At 49.7% G+C, this 18,686-nt stretch overlaps 1 protein-coding gene across 1 annotated transcript in view; it reads right to left on the reverse strand.

Annotated features, from left to right (window-relative positions):
• Positions 1 to 18,603, reverse strand: part of LOC119113043 (EF-hand and coiled-coil domain-containing protein 1) — a 48,914-nt gene extending 30,311 nt beyond the window's left edge. The window contains exon 1 of the mRNA XM_037237362.1: positions 18,421 to 18,603. Within this exon, the coding sequence (XP_037093257.1) occupies positions 18,421 to 18,603 (183 nt within the window). The remainder of the gene's footprint in view (positions 1 to 18,420) is intronic.
• Positions 18,604 to 18,686: the final 83 nt, after the last annotated feature.

Below are 18,686 nucleotides of genomic sequence, written 5' to 3' on the forward strand. Positions count from 1 at the left end.
ATGGCATGGCAATGCTTGGCAGTGCGAGAAGCATCTTTTGACAATATGGAAGTATGATCTTTGGAATTGTGGTAGTCCCCACTCACCATCACCGATACCACCTACACAAATATAACTGCTAGACGTGGCGAAGCAATCGCTATTGAAATTCTGCATGGGACGTCTTTATGGATGAGAGGTCATTTGGCCCTATTGACCGAAGAGTAATACGCCGCCAAAACCACGCAGTCGAATCGCTATTTCGGATCTCTCAAATTGCCAGGCGGTTCTTGACGTTCACTTCTCCACCGTACACAATGGGAGCGAGTCCGCAAATTCATAATGCAGATGTTATGTGCATAAAGCAGCTGCGCCTTGACAGAAAGTGAGAGGCAGGGAGATATAGGGAGAGTTACACGATGAACGAATCACGCCACCGTACACCGAGCCACGCAAACGGTGGAGTCCGCTGGTGATGGCAGCGGCCAGATCAGGAGCGCCGCATACCGTACACCGAGCCACGTAAACGGTGGAGTCCACTGGCGATGGCAGCGGCCAGATCGAGAGCGCCGCATACCGTACACCGAGCCACGTAAACGGTGGAGTCCACTGGCGATGGCAGCGGCCAGATCAGGAGCGCCGCATACCGTACACCGAGCCACGTAAACGGTGGAGTCTACTGGTGATGGCAGCGGCCAGATCAGGAGCGCCGCATACCGTACACCGAGCCACGTAAACGGTGAAGTCTACTGGTGATGGCAGCGGCCAGATCAGGAGCGCCCGATCCAGAGGAAGCCGACCGTGCCAGTTCTAAAACGCCTCCAGGTATGCATCACCAGCCGAGGTCCTCGAAAACATCAGCTGAACTGATTTTTATCGATGGAATAGTGGTTATGGCTTCACATTTCTTTATTTCACGGTACGCATTCACTGTGTTTCATGCGTTGGCATGGAAATGTCTCGAGAATGATCATTTTTCTCGAACAACAATTGTGTTCTATGTCAAACCTCAACAGTTTTTGCTTCACAGTCTATAACATTTACATTTCCCAACGAAAGCGAATATATCTAAATTTAATCCAAAGTAAAGTTTTTGTACTTCGAATTCAGTGTCTTTTACTCTTCTGCAGCCGACCGTGATCTATTTCCTTCATTTTTAGTAAATGATCTTTTTCAGTCACCCTAGTGTAGGGCATCAGTGTACATGATATTCAAGCGTATATATATATATATATATATATATATATATATATATATATATATATATATGTTTGTCTGACATCTTTTGTATCAAACGTATTCTATCTTTATGAAATATCAACGTTTTAGAATGTGCTCTACGTCTGCCGGAGGTAGTTAACTGAGGATGATGATGGGATGTTTGCAGAAGGCATTTCGGCTTGTCTCAAGCATTGCTTCAGTTATCGTCTAGCTGCTGCCCAGCGATGGTGCCAATCAGAAGCTTAATTAGCACGTCAATGCAGAGCTTCAAGCGCAAACAGTTGCCAAAGGCCGGCAGATTACCCTTCGCCGTGGTTATGCATACCCGTTCCCAGTAGCTCATTACTTGCTGGGTTCCTCGTCCAGCGTGTCTAATCGCTCCCGTGCCGGTGAGGTTATCTCGCCAGAGCTAGCCGGTCGGGCGTAGTCTGACGTCATGACGTCGCCGGCCGGGCGCAGTCTGACGTCATGACGCAGCCGGCCGGGCGTTATCTCACCAGAGCTAGTCGGCCGGGCGTAGACTGAGGTCATGACGCAGCCGGCCGGGCGTAGTCTGACGTGATGTCGCAGTCGGCCGGGTGCATTCCGACGTCATGCTGCAGCCGGCCGGGCGCACGGTCTGACGTTGTCTTGGTGCTCTGCCCGGTGGCAGCAGACGTTGGGGGCTTCTCCGTGCGGTTCGCCAGCCTCGCTCGATCCCCAGAACAGTCGAGCTGGCCCGCTCTGCTCGTGTTTTGCCTCATCGGGGCCGTCAGCCGCGTGTTCGGCTTTTTGGGGGCGCGATTGGACCAGCCGGCGGTGAAAGCGGCTGCAGCCGTCTTCCCCAGCCTCGTTGGGCCGTCGCCAACCGAGTCGATCACTGGTCGGATCGCTTTAGCTGAAGGCTCAGTGAGCTCGTGGGGTGGGTTCAGAGGGTTTTCCTAAAGTTCGGTAGTTTCATCCGTGGACACCACGGACGCCTCCGGGGAAACCTCACCTGGGCTCCGTGGATCTTGTTGACAGGTCTTATAGGTTCCGACGATGTGCCCGCTGCCCGGAGAGGCTTACTGATGGATGTGCTGAATCCCACGCCCGGGCGCTGTAATTCAATCGTGCTGTGCCAAGAAGAAATGAAACACTTGTTGTAGTCTTTGTCTCTGTGGTAGAAGCAAACACCATGGGATTCAGGATCCGAACCCCACATCTAGCACTGTTGGCTCGAGATCTAAGCACCAGTGGAACGCTGTCGTCGGCTTGCAACGCGTTCGTACATGCGTTAGGAAGTGAGCATGTACTTCCTGGTGCAGTGGGTGTGTGCTCTGTTGCGTAAGCGCTTCATTTTACATGAGTGCGCGCGCGCTGCTCGTACGGCTTTGACTTGTATCTGTGCGTGTGAGCGCGTCGTTCGTGCGAGCACTGTACCTCTGCGTGCCACTAAGTACCAGGGCTCAGCGCTAGAGCAGCCGCGGCTGGGGTGGCGGCCGCGGGAGACTGCGACGCCCGACGGGCGCTCAGGAGGGCAACACGAGGCGACCGCGGCGCGCCCGAGCTGGCACGGGCCGTCAATTCGGCTGACGAATGCGGCTCCGGGGCGCTCGGGCCGCCGCGCATGACGGACGCCCTGCCGCCGCGCCTGTCACAGCTGGTGACGCATTGACGGCACACGCCGTCGTGCAAACTCATAAGCGACGAACGGAGAATGGTGGCCAGTCACGGCAGACCCGGCTTCCCTGCGGCCAGATGCTCACGGCATTCTGGCGGACAGCCCAACTCTTCGGAGTCGGGTTCTTGAGCTGGGATGTTGTTTCAAGTCGGTGGCGTGACAAGTGATATGCGACCTGTCACTGCATCCCACAATAAGTCGAATAACGGCTGCGTTTATGTTGTTTGTTTTGTGCCAGAAATCCCCACCAGTCCCAATCTGGCTGGGTTTTAGGCAAACTGCGGCGAACAACACAGCCACGGAGCATGTCATCACAATCAGATAGTCATGCTCTGTTCAGAACCGTCCTTTTGAGATTGCACATCCGAGCACTTAAAGCTGTGAACCACGTTTCAGATTCCGTGCGATTCTTCTTTTTTCACAAGATGTCCCTGGTAGACAATACGCATGTTACCCATGCGTCGGACGGTCCTGGATTGCTATGCCCTATTATGCACTATCATTGACTATTCCGACCAGAGGTATGCCATGCCTCCGGTCATGTCGGTGAGATAGCGGCGCGCTTCGGTGCATTGGGGAGGTTTTGCTACCAGGCGGAAGAGAAAATGAATCATGACAAGTGTGTCGGATGCTCGCGCTGTTTGAACTTTCAGGACGGGGAGGTGCAAATGGTGCTGAAGCACTGCAGGTAAACCCTGCACCGCTGAGTGCAGCTGGGCTGGACACCGCATTCTGGGGCGGCTGCACAAGCGTGTGTTACTAGGAATACGTGTACTGTTGGTGGTGCCTTCACCGTGTTTTACGTGTCTAAACCGTGTATTTTTATCCCAGTGTGCCCTAGTGTATAGTGCATAATGTATAATGCATCATGACTGTATCCCATTTGGTGATAGCCTCCGTCCCCTGCAAACACTCAATGCTTGGAATTCAGAACAATACAATGGCACGACACATCCCCTTTGCATTGGGATGTTGAAGTCGAGGAGGGCATTGCCAACAACTTCGAGAGGCAGATTTCGCGAACTCAGAAAAGGTCAACTCAGGTCACCCCATGTCACTGCATTTTTGTCACTTACCTCGGTCGACTTTCGAAATGGCAATCATCTTATGAAAGGCAGTGCCGCTGTAGATCTACACAGATGTTGAATCCATCTGTTTCCTCCAATGTCCTACGTTGCCATGAACCCTGCTTCCTGGCGTCATTACTGCATTACTGCATTACTTACTGCGTGCCATTGCACGGCCAGCTTTTATGTTGCTTTGGTTTCGTAAAGAATGGCTCATTTGGAACTGAAAGCTTTAAATGCATCGAATTAGGTATGTCTGCTGAAAGCTAAGAAAATCGATTGATTGTGCGAACAAAATTCGAAGCAATGAGAGGTGCTATCCGCCTTGCAATATTGAGGGTTAATCGGTGTAATCCAACATCCGTTGCGTTGCACATTTGTCAGTAGGAAGTCTGAGACGCGGTATGTGTTATCGATTTGCACCTACATATGATAATTGAATTTTACAAGAACAGCGAACGAAATGGCAGACTCAAGTGTAACGGGACAACATCGCATGCAATGAATGTCATTGTATGATACAACGCCCGAATACCTGACGAATAATCGTGTGAATATCTCCTAGCGTCGTTTTACGCTAAAATACGTTTCACGCCAGTAACATGATAATTCAATTTTAATTCACATGAGGTGCACTGGAAAACATGTTGTAAGTATATTGTAAAAGCATGCTGTGTGTTTCCCAGTGAGGCATATATATATATATATATATATATATATATATATATATATATATATGCTTAAGAGGATTACACCATATTACAACTACAAATACTGAGCTAAAAATTACCGGGGTTAATTTTTGCAACATGACATGCAATTCTTTCGATGCATGTCAAACTGCGGATTACGCATTGGGTGATGATTGCAACCTGCACTGTATGTGTTCTGCTTGTAAAGTGCACTTCGATCGTGCTGTATGCACATTTGGGTCTAACTCATATTTCGTTTACAGCGGTGCTGCTCATACATTGCAAGCGTGACCGGCTCTGTTTTTATTTTTATAGTTTTAAAGCAATATAATCGCATCCTCCGTTTCAATTTGTGCATCATGACGGGCGGGGTATTGTGACATTATTTGGTATGACTGAAAACCCGGTTCCTTTAAAACAAAGGTGATTTTATACGGTCCGGTGGTGTTTAACTGGACGAAATCTGTTATCGCAACCTGATTTGAACCGAAATAAAAATAGTCAAATCTGTAAGTGTTTATCCCCTCCTTGTCGAGAAATGAATGGTGACTTCGAGGCTGAGTGTTTTTTTTTTTAGAATATGTGACTGGTTATACACGTACACCCATTTCAGCTGGATCATTCACCATCTTCCCCACGGCGGCAAGCCCGGCGCCCGACCGCCGGAGCGGGCACGGGTGGCCACTGAGCGCGGCGGTCTCTAACGGAATTATTTTGTGGGGGTATGCCCGGCGCCCGACCGCCGGAGCGGGCACGGGTGGCCACTGAGCGCGGCGGTCTCTAACGGAATTATTTTGTGGGGGTATGCCAGGCGCCCGGCCGCCGGAGCGGGCACGGGTGGCCACTGAGCGCGGCGGTCTCTAGCGGAATTATTTGGTGGGGGTATGCCCGGCGCCCGACCGCCGGAGCGTTCAAGGGTGGCCACTGAGCGCGGCGGTCTCTAGCGGAATTATTTGGTGGGGGTATTGACGTCATACCTTGTCTATTATGCATCATTTAACGTGTAATTTACAATGTCCACTTACATCGAACAGAACAGTTAGATTCTACGATCCTGCAATGGTCAACGGGTGCACAGAATTACCGTATTCAGAAGGCTGCATGACTCAATGAGTTCTTATGTTGGGTTAATGGCCTTCATTAACTCGACAGTCCTAAATACTTCAAGCTGTGTTCACCTTTAGGAGTGACAAATGCCTAGAGAGTTTCAGCAAATACACCTGAAAACAAACACGTGACACCAGAAAACATTTTCAATGTGCGCAGACACTGCCGCTAAAAGACGTCAAAAAGGTAAATCGCCAAAGCTGTCATCTCCACGTGTACAGTCAACATCAAAAGTTGAAAGAAAACGCAGACAGCTAAGCAGGTAGTTAACAAAGTCAGAGACAGATAATTAGGAAGCAACGTTGCTTACCGCGTATCAGCCACTGCGAACATTGCTTAAACGTCTGTAACGTGCAGGTAACCTAAAATGTTGTTTAAACTAGGTCTCATGATGAAGTTTGTACGTTCAGCCGGGGACAATGACTCCGGATGTGCAGCGATTCTACGATCTTTAGTTTTTCATTGTCGTTACCTGTTGCTAAACTTCATGTGTTTTCAAGTCGGCATTTGTTGCGCTATGCTCCATGCATGTCTACCGATCTACCATGTGTACTCCTTGTGGTGTACATGTTCTCCGCGAACCCGGTCTCCTTGGTGTTCATTAAGCCGTTCCCGATTGCTACGTTTTGTTTCTCCTACGCAAAGCATGTCCGAGCAAAGGTTAAAGGATATCTTGCATAGTATGCTATTGCGCATGTATTGAAAGTTATTCACCCATCAGAAGAACTTTCAACTCATCATGACGAAAAATCAGGAGCTGAAGGTGTTTCTTATATAAATGTTTTACGACCATCACATTCAAAGGTAATTCTGACAAAGAAGTGGTATTGAATTCACCTTTGGCAAACACTTCTCTCACTGACCAGGTAGAAATGTACGAACATTTGTGTCCACCTTCAGGTTTCCAATCTGGCATGAAGTATCGAATGTCAAGTTTAGAGGAACTTCGGTGCCGCACAAGACAGATATTGGTCCTAAAATTTTCAGACGGACAGATTGCTTCCTAAATGAGTTTGGCCAGACTTCAGAAATCAGGACATCACAGATAGAAAGGAGACTCGTTCGGCAGGAGTTGCCTTACTTGGACGGGCTAACCACCCACTAAATCTCCCGAAGTGACAGAGTCCAGTCCCAAGTGATATAAGTCCTCTGTACCCGAGCTGACGCACGTCAAACATTCTGTGTGTATACGGCAATGTTCAGTGCTTTGCCCGCAGCACCATGTTCGATTTTGACCCGCGGTGCGGCACTGTGCCTTTCTGTCCTCAGACTCAGAGCTCTAGAAGTCCCGCAGTGCCGTGGCCTGCTTGCTTTGTGAAGACGAACGGTCCATGCAAATGAACTAAATGGCTCAGCCTCCGCCCATTCATAAACCTGCTTGCTTGTAATTGTGTATTCGGTATGCATCGATCATGGCGTCATGACCTCAGGACAGCGAACGGCTGCCAGAGCGGCTTCGACGGGAACCGATTCGGTCCTAGCCGCACTCTGCCCATTTCCGCCCGCAAAAATGTTAAGTCGAGATCAGACAGGCCGAATGCTTTTTCACAGGGAAATGTCAATAACCTGACTGGAGGTATGCCCAGTGTTAAAGCCGCGGATCGGCTGTGTGGCTGAAGCATTTCCAGGCGCGGGTAGACGGCCAACACCTTTGACGTCATCGATGTTTCTCGTCGGTTGCGAGCAGTGAAAGAAGTGGTGATTAAAAGTGCATTTGTGTTCGAATTTGCATCCGCAAATTCTGTTCCTGGTCTAACCTAGCAAAACTGACAGGTGGCTTGCCTGACCCGGCAAAAAGTGATCTAAATGAGGAACTGACGAATGCATCACTGCTGCCAAATAAACACTTGTCGGGCAGTAAACCACGTTAGCACAGCGGCTAGTCGGTGTCACGCGACACGATTTGTAAATCAAGCCCGGACTTGTGAGGGCTCTTACCAGGCCAGAACAGCCAGCTCACTGATGATGCTGACCTGTATCATAATGCATTCATCTCTTCCACAGAAGGCCTTCCGTTCTCTGCAGTTACCATGGTGGAGAGCCTGACCACTTCATCAGCGAATACACATGACGCACTCTACCACGTACTGCCTTCATGAGCAGCCGCAGCGTTACATCAGCCGCTCCCCATGTCTCATCTCCTCCCCACTCTGTCTAGTGGCGCGCTCAGGCCCGCTCCCCCCCCCCCTTCCCCTCCCCGCACTGCACCTGGTCCCGACCCGGCCGTTCGCGGCTGGTCCGCGGCGGCGACACGTGCGTGCCACCCGCCTCCCGCGCCCGGCCTGCAGGTTAATATTAGGCCAGCGGACCGCATTCTGGGCATGCCCGGCCACATGACTATTGGATACCGTCGGGGGTCCCGGCTGGCGCTGACGGCCTGTTTGTCGCGGAGGGCATCGGGCGCGCGCGCTCCCGGTCCCAACTGTCACTGGCTGATGCGGCGGGCGGGCAGACTGCTTACGGGTGGCCGTTGGCAGCTGACGCGGCTCATAAGAGGCCTGCTGGCAGGTGATGTATGCACGTGACAGGTGGGCGGCTGGCAGCCCTTGTGGTCGGCTGAGATCACGAATGGATGACGCCAGACGGCGTCATGACGTCACAACACGTCATGCCAAATCGGGGTCAATGTGTCACGGTTTCTCACGATTTCTAAATAAATGCTGCCTAGAAATTTGCCTAAATGTTGGAGCTACGTATTACATTTTCAGGGAGGTCGTTTCGATGTGACAGTGCATGAGGCATGCAAATCCCAGACCGAAGTTCACCATCAGACTGTGCCTCTTTTATAAGAAGAAGAGCATCCTGTCAATAGACGTGTTATCCAGCACTGGCGCTCGATTATTACAGGTGGTGTGCCAATGCCCTTCCAGTCGTTATTGCAGTCAACGATAAGTGCGCGATAATTGCGTAGAAATGTCCGGCGTTGAAGCTCATCATGAACTGCATTTTCAGTATTCGGTCCGACGCAATCCGCTAATATCAAATACAATCTATCAGTCAATGCGTATTCGTCACAGATTTAAATTAAATCCATTCCATTGCACAGCAGGATACATTTGTTATGTGGCATTAAATTGTACCAACGCATCATGTTCCAGTGAATTGTAAAGAAAAAACCAGAAGACGTGCCTCCGCGTACAATGCCACGTGTCATTGTAACATATGGGATCACTATTTCAGCTCAAATGACTTGTGCATCTTCAGTTATTTTGGTTGGGCCGCTTATTTTTTTTCAAATTCCGTCCAAGCCTTCGCCGCGCGTTTTGACGCATTCCCTCTCCGATCCATTACAGCCCGCGGGGTGTCAGTGAACACAACCCAAGCCTCCCGACATCTCCACATCGTCGCGGGTCGGCACACCGACGAGTGAGCGCAAGAGACGGGTTCCGACCCGAGACAGAAGCCGTGCCGACACTGTACCCCTCCCCACACCACCTGCAGCCGGACATGGCGTGCAAACCCCGCCCGCCCCGCCCCGCCCACCGCAGTCCAGCTGGAGCCGGCGGCCGTCACTTGCACTCTCAACTTCCGGCGGCGACGTGTGATGACGCTCGCCCGGCGCAAGTCTTCCGGGTACGCTCGGTGCCTGCGGCTTACGGTGCTGTCGTTGACCGCGTAACGACAGAAGGATGACGTACCTGACGTTACAGCGACCGGAGGATGACGTGTCTGATGTCATAACGACGGGAGGATGACGCGCCTGACGCTATAACAACAGGAGGATGGCGTGCCTGATGTTATAACGACGGGAGGATGACGCGCCTGATGTCATAACGACGGGAGGATGACGCGCCTGACGTTGTAACGACAGGCTGACAACAGTCTGTTGGGCTGCTTGACAACATCAGGACTCTGCTGGTATTAACCTGGTGAGGTCCCAACCGTTTAAAGTTTGTAAATGTGAGAGCAGAGCTCGTTGATCCTTCAAAGTATGCCGTGGCTGTTAGTGAGGTGATCGTAAATTGCAGGATTCAGTTCAATCCACTGCACGAATTTGAAACCCAAGCCACCTGCCTGCCCATCTGCAGGTTTTCCAAAGTCGAAACCAGATCCAGTGCCACCAGTCATTTGAAAAATGTTTCCCGAAGAGCCGTGGGCGATCGTGTGTGGAACTCTTTCAAAACTATTTGAGTTTACTTTAGGATTTGAAGTTCGTTCCTTTGCACAATACTCAGGCGGTTCAGAAAAATATGGAGACTCAAAAAGCGCGACAAGCTCCAATCATTCGGATGCAGCCTGTTGAACTTCAGCTTAGCTTTGGCTAAAGATAAAAAGAGCATACGTGGGTGCGTTTAGTACTTTTAAATTTACATCTCACTTCTTCATTCTTTTCCAATCCATGTAGGATGCACAATCTTCAAATTTGATCCAACCTTAATTCGTGTCCTTCAAAGCTGGCCTGATCCAGTCTAATCCAAGCGATATACTTAAAATTTTTAAATAAATTGCTGTCAATAAATAGCACAGTAAGAGAGGACGCGTGCCTTTAAGGTACCTTTCACTGATATCATTAGAATGATCAAAGGGTTAAAAGGTGCTGGTGAAAAACGTACACTTACCACCGCGAAACAGGTGCTCTATCAATGGTCAAAATGCACCAGCGTTATGCATCGGCAGTGTGAGTCATTTGCGGGTTAGATAAGCCAAACGCTGCATTAGAGGGCGGGCAAGGTACATATGCCTGATGGCTCGGGGCAGCGTTATTACGAAATGAAAGCGCTGTCTAGGAACCACTGAGCTCACTACGAAGTTCGAGGAAAGCCATGGATTGCGGGTAGCAACTCACGTCATCATGCAATACTAGTCGATGCGACTTTTGACGGATATGCTTCACTGATTAAAACTCGGCAGCACTTCTCGAAACTCGTAGTAAATTCAGAACGCGGATGCTTTCGCGGTGTTGGCTGGATATCAGTTCCACATCAGGCCGGGGTCGTGCAGACGGGTCTGTTTGATGACCTCGGTCTCGTCTTGTTAAGGTGCCACGGTTTTGGCCAGATTTAGTCTTCGTGCAAACTTGTCATGATCGGGTATAGAACGGCACTCCTGCTGTAGAGCTGTGGCAATGTCGAGTAATTTGTAGCGCCCGGGTTATCCTTGGTGTTGGCGCGATCGGGCCCCCTGTTCATAAAAGGTCCTGGCTGAGAATTGGCTTGGCCTGGCAAGCCGCAGTCATTATACAGCCAACGAACTCGACTAGCTGGCGGCTTGTGTTTGCAGGACTGAGGTCAAGTAATCGGAAAAATATTAATGATTGTTGTCGGAGAATGTTGGTCACTGGATCCGGGCTTAACGCCCAAGCGATTACCACGGTTCAGCCTCCATGGGTTAAATATAGAAAATGCTATCCTGGAGTGAGTAGGCAAACTGAGGCCAACTGGTTCTGAGACTGAAGACAATGCAAAAGGAGCACAAACCAGCTGACGGGAAGTTCGTATTCCATTGAACGTTGGCTTTTTGCGCGTCATGCCTGTCTGATTTAGCGAGCTCCCAACACTTGTCGCTTGCATCAGTAGAATAGCCAAAACGTGCTGGAGTGACGTTTTCATTTATCAAAGCGAAACAGATGCTTACAGAGTCGTCATAAAGCAGCGGTATTCTATCTCCACGGCGCGTGTGTCATTTCCGGTAAGGTTTGCCAAACGCTATATTTATATATCACGCACGGACATTTTTGGCCGATGAGCACGTTCGTCATGGCGCATGAGGGGTGTCGGTGTTGCCGGGCCGACAGCTGACGCAGGCGCCGGCCTCCCCAGCGGCCGGCTGTGTCGTCGGCCGCAGCTGTGCCCATTCAGACCGCTGGCGTCGCCGAGGACTCCGGCACCGCCAGTCTGCGCCCGTCAGCTAGTCTGACTGACATACCGGTTTGCGATGGCTGCGCTGGCGCTATGGAACAAGATCGCAAATACCACTGCGTATTTTTGGCACTCTGCCAAATTCTCCGGCGGCGCTTTACTCTACCTCCTGACTTTTATCGTGACTAGACCATGCTGAGAAAATGAGGTGTTCTGGTGCTTTGCCCAGTGACGTCGCTATGGAGAAGGGGCGGGAGGCAGCTGGGCAACTTGCCCACGAAGCTCTCAAATGAACCTGCCTTGCTATCGACCCAGGCCAGAGAGAGGCAGCTTTTGTGGATGGGTGCGGTGCCGACGCCCGGACCGTTTAACGAGTGATGCTGTCGATACGTCCCAATAGTTCCGAGCTGCTTAGCCAACCTGTCTGTTGTTCGCAACGCTTAACCGTGTTTACGCTTCTACTCTGGAATCCCATTAGTCTGGAGGCCTCAAAGACACGTCGCTTCCATAATGAAAAATCTGCCCCTCTGTGGGTTGGACAGCTTATGCACTAGGGTTTTGAAAATGTAGTTTGATCATTCCAGCTCTGCTATGGAATATTCAAACACATGCCTAACTCTTAGCGATATGCCTAGCTTTTTAATTTTTTTGCTTACATTGCATTAGAGCTCTTTCGGCCAGCAATGGCCATTTCAGGGTTGTGGGGCGAAGCAGAGTGAACAATAATGGGGCAAAGCTTCATGTCCCTGGAGATCCATCCGCCAACAATTAGCCCGCTCAGGGATCCCTATACGGGGTATGCGCTTCGCGCTCGGACGGGCTCCCCACTCGGGGACACTCAGCCCACTCGTTGCGGCTAGTGCATGTGGTTCGCCATGTAGGACAAACGAGGTGTCGTGACGATGCAGGATAAGGGAAAAATGAGGGAAAACGAGTGAATGATGCGCTCGTAGAAATGCGACGTGGCTCATTCTATGAATCTTACCGATGCCATGTGATCAAGGACAAACCTTCCAGCTGCCGCTCAATTGCTGTTCTTGTCATGATCAATAAGATCATGGAGAAAAAATCGCCAACATCCTTGTAAATACCTGTACAACAATCTTCTCTACTCCCGCCTCAGCATGGGTTCAGACATCACCACTTAATGTTAATTGACGCCTCTTTTTTGCGTCGCGGGAAACTTATAGCCTTCATGAACGAAGCCAAAACTAAGTCCGCCGCTTGCTCGGTTGATCTTAGCGAATGTGTCGATGTGTGTGATCACACTGAATCGCCCATGAAACGGCAGCTTCATCACTACATTGATGTCAAGTTGTTCGAAAAGTATTTATCCATTCACGCACCGAATGTCAGGCTTATTGCCGCAGCCCAAGAGAGCGAAGCTTTCGCTCTCATACTGTAACAGCCAGGCTTTCCAATGATCGTCTCTGGCCTCTCTTCTGCCCATTTCATCGACACCCGCCAAATCTGGTCCCACACCTTTTAAACTCCGAAGCATATCTCCTCAAAGGGCTCATTTCTTAATGACCGTATGTCGTAATTTTGGCGCTCGTATGCGTTTGCTATGGTTTTTGCAGTTCACAGCATCAGTTTAGCCAACTTTCCGTGCTATTTTAACAAGAAAATCCGACCACATATTGGTCGTGGCGGGAGAAGCTTGAACTGCCTTAGGCCCTGTGACTTGCGTATCATACTGCAGCGCTGCTGCACACTGTCGGGCGGCACGATAGAGCTGGAGACTCTCACACCATTCCCCGGCTTTTCTCAGTTATGGGAGGTGAGCTCACAACAGAGGACTCATCTGGGGCCACCTTCTGTCCTTGTCAGCACATTCGTAACTCCGCGGCTGTCAGGCGTCAGTTTGGCAGCCTGGAAAGAGCACTCACCAGCACCTGGCTGACCGATTACATTAGTATGGTCTGTGTTAGCGGTTTGTTCAGGATGGGGCGACGAATAAAAAGTGCTTGTCCATGAACTGCGCCCACCTTCGCCTGTGTTGCTCTGAGAGTGGTTGCTGACTGAACTGTACGCTTTTCTTTCTGTTTGACGCGCGGTATGTTTTAGCTTTCATCGTATTTGCATTTTCTCTTACGTGCCTTTCAGATACGTGACTGGACTCGGACACAAGCAAGAAAAGGGCATTGGCCTGCCTCCTCGGGTATGATTTCACAGTGTCAATAGACGTACAAACGAGTAGGTCAGGCACAAATACTGCGGCAAGATGGTTCATATAGAAGGCGCCCTGCACGCTCGCCGCTGGGTTACTTGCGGCAATGAATGTACGTCGCAAAACGCCCGTATTGAAACACAGCTATGAAATGAAACTTCGAAAAAACTCTCCTCCCTAAACCGCATTTGAATGTTTTGGTAGCCGGTCCCTACTGACGGTGTTGGTCTTCCATAATAGCACCCAACCCGCCTACCTTTGACTAAAAAGGAGATATGTTATGAATAGTCGGAGAGAAGTTATATTACGCTAAAAAACCGGATGGTGACAGCCGTCTTGCATGAAAACCGCGCCGTGGAGCAGGGCGTAGTTTGCGCGTTTTGAATTGGGACCTCTTAGTCCATAATTCACCTCTACTAATACCAGAAAGATTCTAGTTAAGCAAGTTGTCAAGCAAGCATTGATTATATCGATAAAACTTGACGTGTCCAGCAGTCCTCAAGGTCACCATTCAAAGGTTAAAATGAGTTAATTCGGAACCTTTACACTTAAGAGATGGCGACCAGCAGTGGCCGTGTCACAAGGCAACTCACAGGCCACTGCAGAATATACAGAGGGACCACATAATTATATTGGCTGAATTACTTTAGGGCGCAGTTGCCCACTGTTAAACGGGTGCAGCATAAAATGGCGTAGGATTTTCCGAAGGGTTCTTTTTTGCTGAGGTGTTCTTGGTCTATCCTATGCCCAGTTCCGTGTCTGGACTGCATCCGCTTCGAGGCATGGCTTCACTCTTTCCATATCAGATGCAACTTCTGGACTCATATTGGATTAAAAGATGAGTTGGGCATCAGGTTTGATTGCTGCTTATCTCCAGCCTCACTAGTTCTTACGCCAGCGTTACTGCGTATTATCAACATTAATTTTGCCCACTGCCATGAAAGTGGCAGATATCACATATGGGGCTGATTTTAGATGTGGCCACGCCACGCAACTTCAGGCAAATTTCGCTCATTCCCAGTGTCCTGTGTTCAAAAAGAAGCTGGTGTGCGAGAATTTTATGACGCAGTTGACATCGCATGCCCTGAACATCTACAGCCAGTACGGGCTCGTGGGGGTCATATTCACTGAGACGTCACTCCTGAGCATTCAAATACGTCATTTTCGAGCCGTGAATGCTGGGCAATTAGTGCTGATGTGATTAGCATCGACTATACGAGAATTTGACTATCAATATCAATCATTCTTGCAGCTGCTGGAAGCGCTGAGATTCCACGACGTGATCTGATATGTCAGCGCATCAGAAGCGTTTCCCCCGGGCAGGTTCGTTGTCATGATCGACTCAATACGGCAGGTAGAAGGAGGTGCGGTGACCTGGGTGCTGTTTTACAACGCAAGTGGTTTGCAGTGCAGTTGCAAAAAATTATTACGCGTATATAATACAGACCTCAAGTGACTAGGAGAAAGGATATATATATTATTATAATATATATATATATCAATATATTGATATATATATACATATATATATATATATATATATATATGTGATCTACATACCTCAGTCAAAACGAATGATAGTTTTATTTGTTCGATCAGCCTAATTTGTGGTTACATTAGTTAGTCATTACAGTTAGTGTCATAGTCTGTTGGCGAAGAACGAGTCATCAGTACCATCTTATGGATGCTATTTTACGATGCCCTGTCTTGAACGTCAAATTCCATGTGATCGCAAAGCAATGCACAGGGATTGTAGTTATGGCTTTACATCATCGTATCTGATGCCAAAGATCCTCATTCCTCGGACAATGCAACCAACAGTCTCCAAATGTGCTCCATTGCTTTACTTTTGTAGGCGTAGCAAGCGCTGCACAGGTACTGCATCTGAAACGCATTTTTCTGCCAAAGTGATTTAATAATTCGAGAGTTAGGCCATTTCCAGTGTCATCCAGAGGTAGTTGGGCCGGCTGTATGCATCCAGAGGTGGTTAGGCCGGCTGTATGCGGGCGGGTGTATGGAACTCCGAATGTGTGGTGAACGTGCTGAAGTACAACTGCATTGTCCCCGAAGGGCCAGGTCAACTCGCAAACCTGTTATAATCAACTTGTGTCTCTCATGCCACTGAAGTGACGGGCGTTTTGCTCGGCCCACGCTTGAAATAAAGCGGGTGAGGGTTGTTTTTTGAGTAATTGGTTGGCAAATGGTTGGAAATAAATATGGGCATGTTTGAATGTGTTTGGGATTTTTCCTAAGGCGAAGTTTTTGCACCTGTCCCGTTTTTTCAACTTCCACGAGTCTACCCCCCCCCCCCTCCCTCCCAGTCATTTCGAAATATGCATACCCATGGTGATCTTACGTGATGCATTGTGACCAGAACCGCAGCATCGCAGTATCCGCACACCTCGTTATTGACATCCGGCTGGCTGTACTCTTAGTGCCGTTAACACCGGTGTCTCAGCGAAACATTCGCTGAGGACGGCATATCTCCCAGAAAGGTTACTCATGGGAGGAGGCTGTTGGGACGAAGGCCTCGTTGCTCTCTGGCAGCAAAGGACGCTTTCCAGAAAGGTTGCGAGGGGTGGAGGCTGTTGGGACGAAGCCCACGTTGCTCCCTGGCAGCAAACGGCACTTTCCAGAAAGGTTGCGAGGCAGGAGGCTGTCGGGACGAAGGCCACGCTGCTCTCTGAGAGTAAACGGAGCCCACGGGGCAGCTTTTGCTGTCCAAACCGTAACCTTAGGATGATGCTGCAAATTTCAGAAAACTAATTCGCCTAAAATATGTATCAGATATTCACAAAAGAACTATTTCTCCCAGCAGACCAGGGATCACCCAGAGGCTAGAGGTCCGACAGAGACCGCCGTTCATGCATCATTTGTAAACCGTCTTGAGGAAATGACTCAGTGAACCTCCACATTTTTTTCTCACATGAGCTATTATTTATGGCCTAGCTGAAGCTATGTCTAATGCGTTTTGCGTTAAAGTACCAAATAACACTCGTCTTGGAATGCGGGAACATTCTATGCATGCATTTGCTTATTTCTTTAATCCAATATCTTTTTATACACTCTGTAAAACAGCTCCGTTCAGCACGGCTTTTCTGAGCCTCGAGTCAAGCAAAGATAAAATAATAGATCAATAGGTCCATGCCCACAAACAGCGTAAATAATGTATTTCGCCATACATAACAACGGGTATGGAATATTCGGACGTCTGGACATGGCCTCACTGACGCCTCACCATGTGGTTTTGCACCTCGGTTTTACAGCTTGTTGGGCCCAATGCACAGATGCCTGAAGGCAAGTCACTGACTACAGTCACGCTCGAACACGTAAACCTTCGCTCCCCAGGCCCGGGCCGTATCGGGGGGAGTTGCAAGGCAATGCGATTACCTAGTGGCTCGATGGTGAACGGCGTGTGTGGCAATTATGTCGCGAATAACGGCTCTCCTATCGCCAACATCTTGTGAACGAAGGTGAGGCCGTGGACATGGTGCATATTTGTGGCTGCAAGCATTCAAGAACATAAATTACATGGCCGAAATTCTTTTGTTCGGAAATAAGCTTGGCTGCGACATCTAACCTTTTGTAGTTGTACCAGTTGCCTGCTACTGCACGCTCCGTGTACAATAGTGGTGGCGGATATCACGTACATTAGTGATCTCCTGAGTACTTTTCTGGTGGCCAAAGTGGACTTAGCAGGCTGCACCTGTTGTCACTGAGATCATCGAGCACGTCGGTGCATCGCCGCGCGGCATCGTCGGTGTGTGCCGAGAATGGGATATGCTGGACGAACATTGCACCCAGGTTCCGCGGTGGGAGCACACCCATGCCAGTCCATGACACCCACGAACTGAATGCTGACGGCTGGAAATCACTGAAAGCATTGTTGAGATCCTGGAGCTATCAGCCTTGTTCTCTGTGTCTTAATTTGCATGCTGTTTTACCAAATCACCTGGAGAGAGATTACGCGATTTTTTTCCTTGAGCTGACAAGAAAACCAATGTTGTCAGGCCTCCCAGAGATCAGGACCTGGGTGTCGCGCGCATGTGGCATGATGTCGACGCAGTCTACATATAAGGACAAGGATCTGAAATGCGTGTACATTGAAAAACCTAAAAGTCCGTCCCATATTATTGTTAAACTTTACTAGCCATTGCTGTATGTTACAACGTTCAAGTGGTTTAAAATGCGCGGAGTAAAGGAATGGCGCCAGAATAGAAGCTTTCCATTGCACTATTGTCACTGTGTTGCAGCGATTACAGGTCTCCCAGTAGAGCCGGAGGCCCAAAGATATTTCGATGTCCAACATAACATGGACACATCATAAGTCCTTGTTATATGTTATAGTCCATATGTTGACACGCTTCACAGCTGAACAGCCACGTCGGACGGGCACCGGCATTGTCTGGACGCTTGGCCGAGTGTATATGAGTGGCGGCACGCCGACAGGGGCAGAACTAAGCTTTCGCCAAGGGAAGCGTTGGATCGCCTGTCAGAGCGGCCATTGTCGCTGAGGGGACGAATGGTGCGTGCTGAGATACGAACAGCAGTAGTTTCATCTAGATTGGCCGCTGTCCCAGCCCAAGAGGCGTTCAGTGCACATGCTTTAGGGCAACCGGACCTTTCAAAGCCGCCTGCGACATGTCATTTGCCCGGTCAGGCTGGGCCATCTACCGTGTCCCGCGAATGACGAACCCATAGCCGAGGCTGGCACGGCCTACGGCACGCTCAGCACGCACGGCACATTGTCGATCAGGTGGGTGACCTTTACAGTCGGGCACTCTAGCGAGGTTGGTTCGCTCTTCTGGATCTCGTCAAACTCCTGCCTCAGCACCCCCACGCACTCCAGGTCCGTGTTAAAGTCGTGTTGTATGACAAACTCTTCCTTACTGGGGAGCCAGAGAATGGCCTTGTTGTATTGGCACATGCTCTCAACGGACACTAATGCCTGCCACGGTTCATGTCTTGGTCCGTCGGCTTGGAGAGTAATGGCTCCCAGGGGTGGTGCAG

The sequence above is a fragment of the Pollicipes pollicipes genome, unplaced genomic scaffold, assembly GCF_011947565.3.
Source record: "Pollicipes pollicipes isolate AB1234 unplaced genomic scaffold, Ppol_2.1 Scaffold_7261;HRSCAF=8764_pilon_pilon_pilon, whole genome shotgun sequence".
NCBI classification, from domain to species: domain Eukaryota; kingdom Metazoa; phylum Arthropoda; class Thecostraca; order Pollicipedomorpha; family Pollicipedidae; genus Pollicipes; species Pollicipes pollicipes.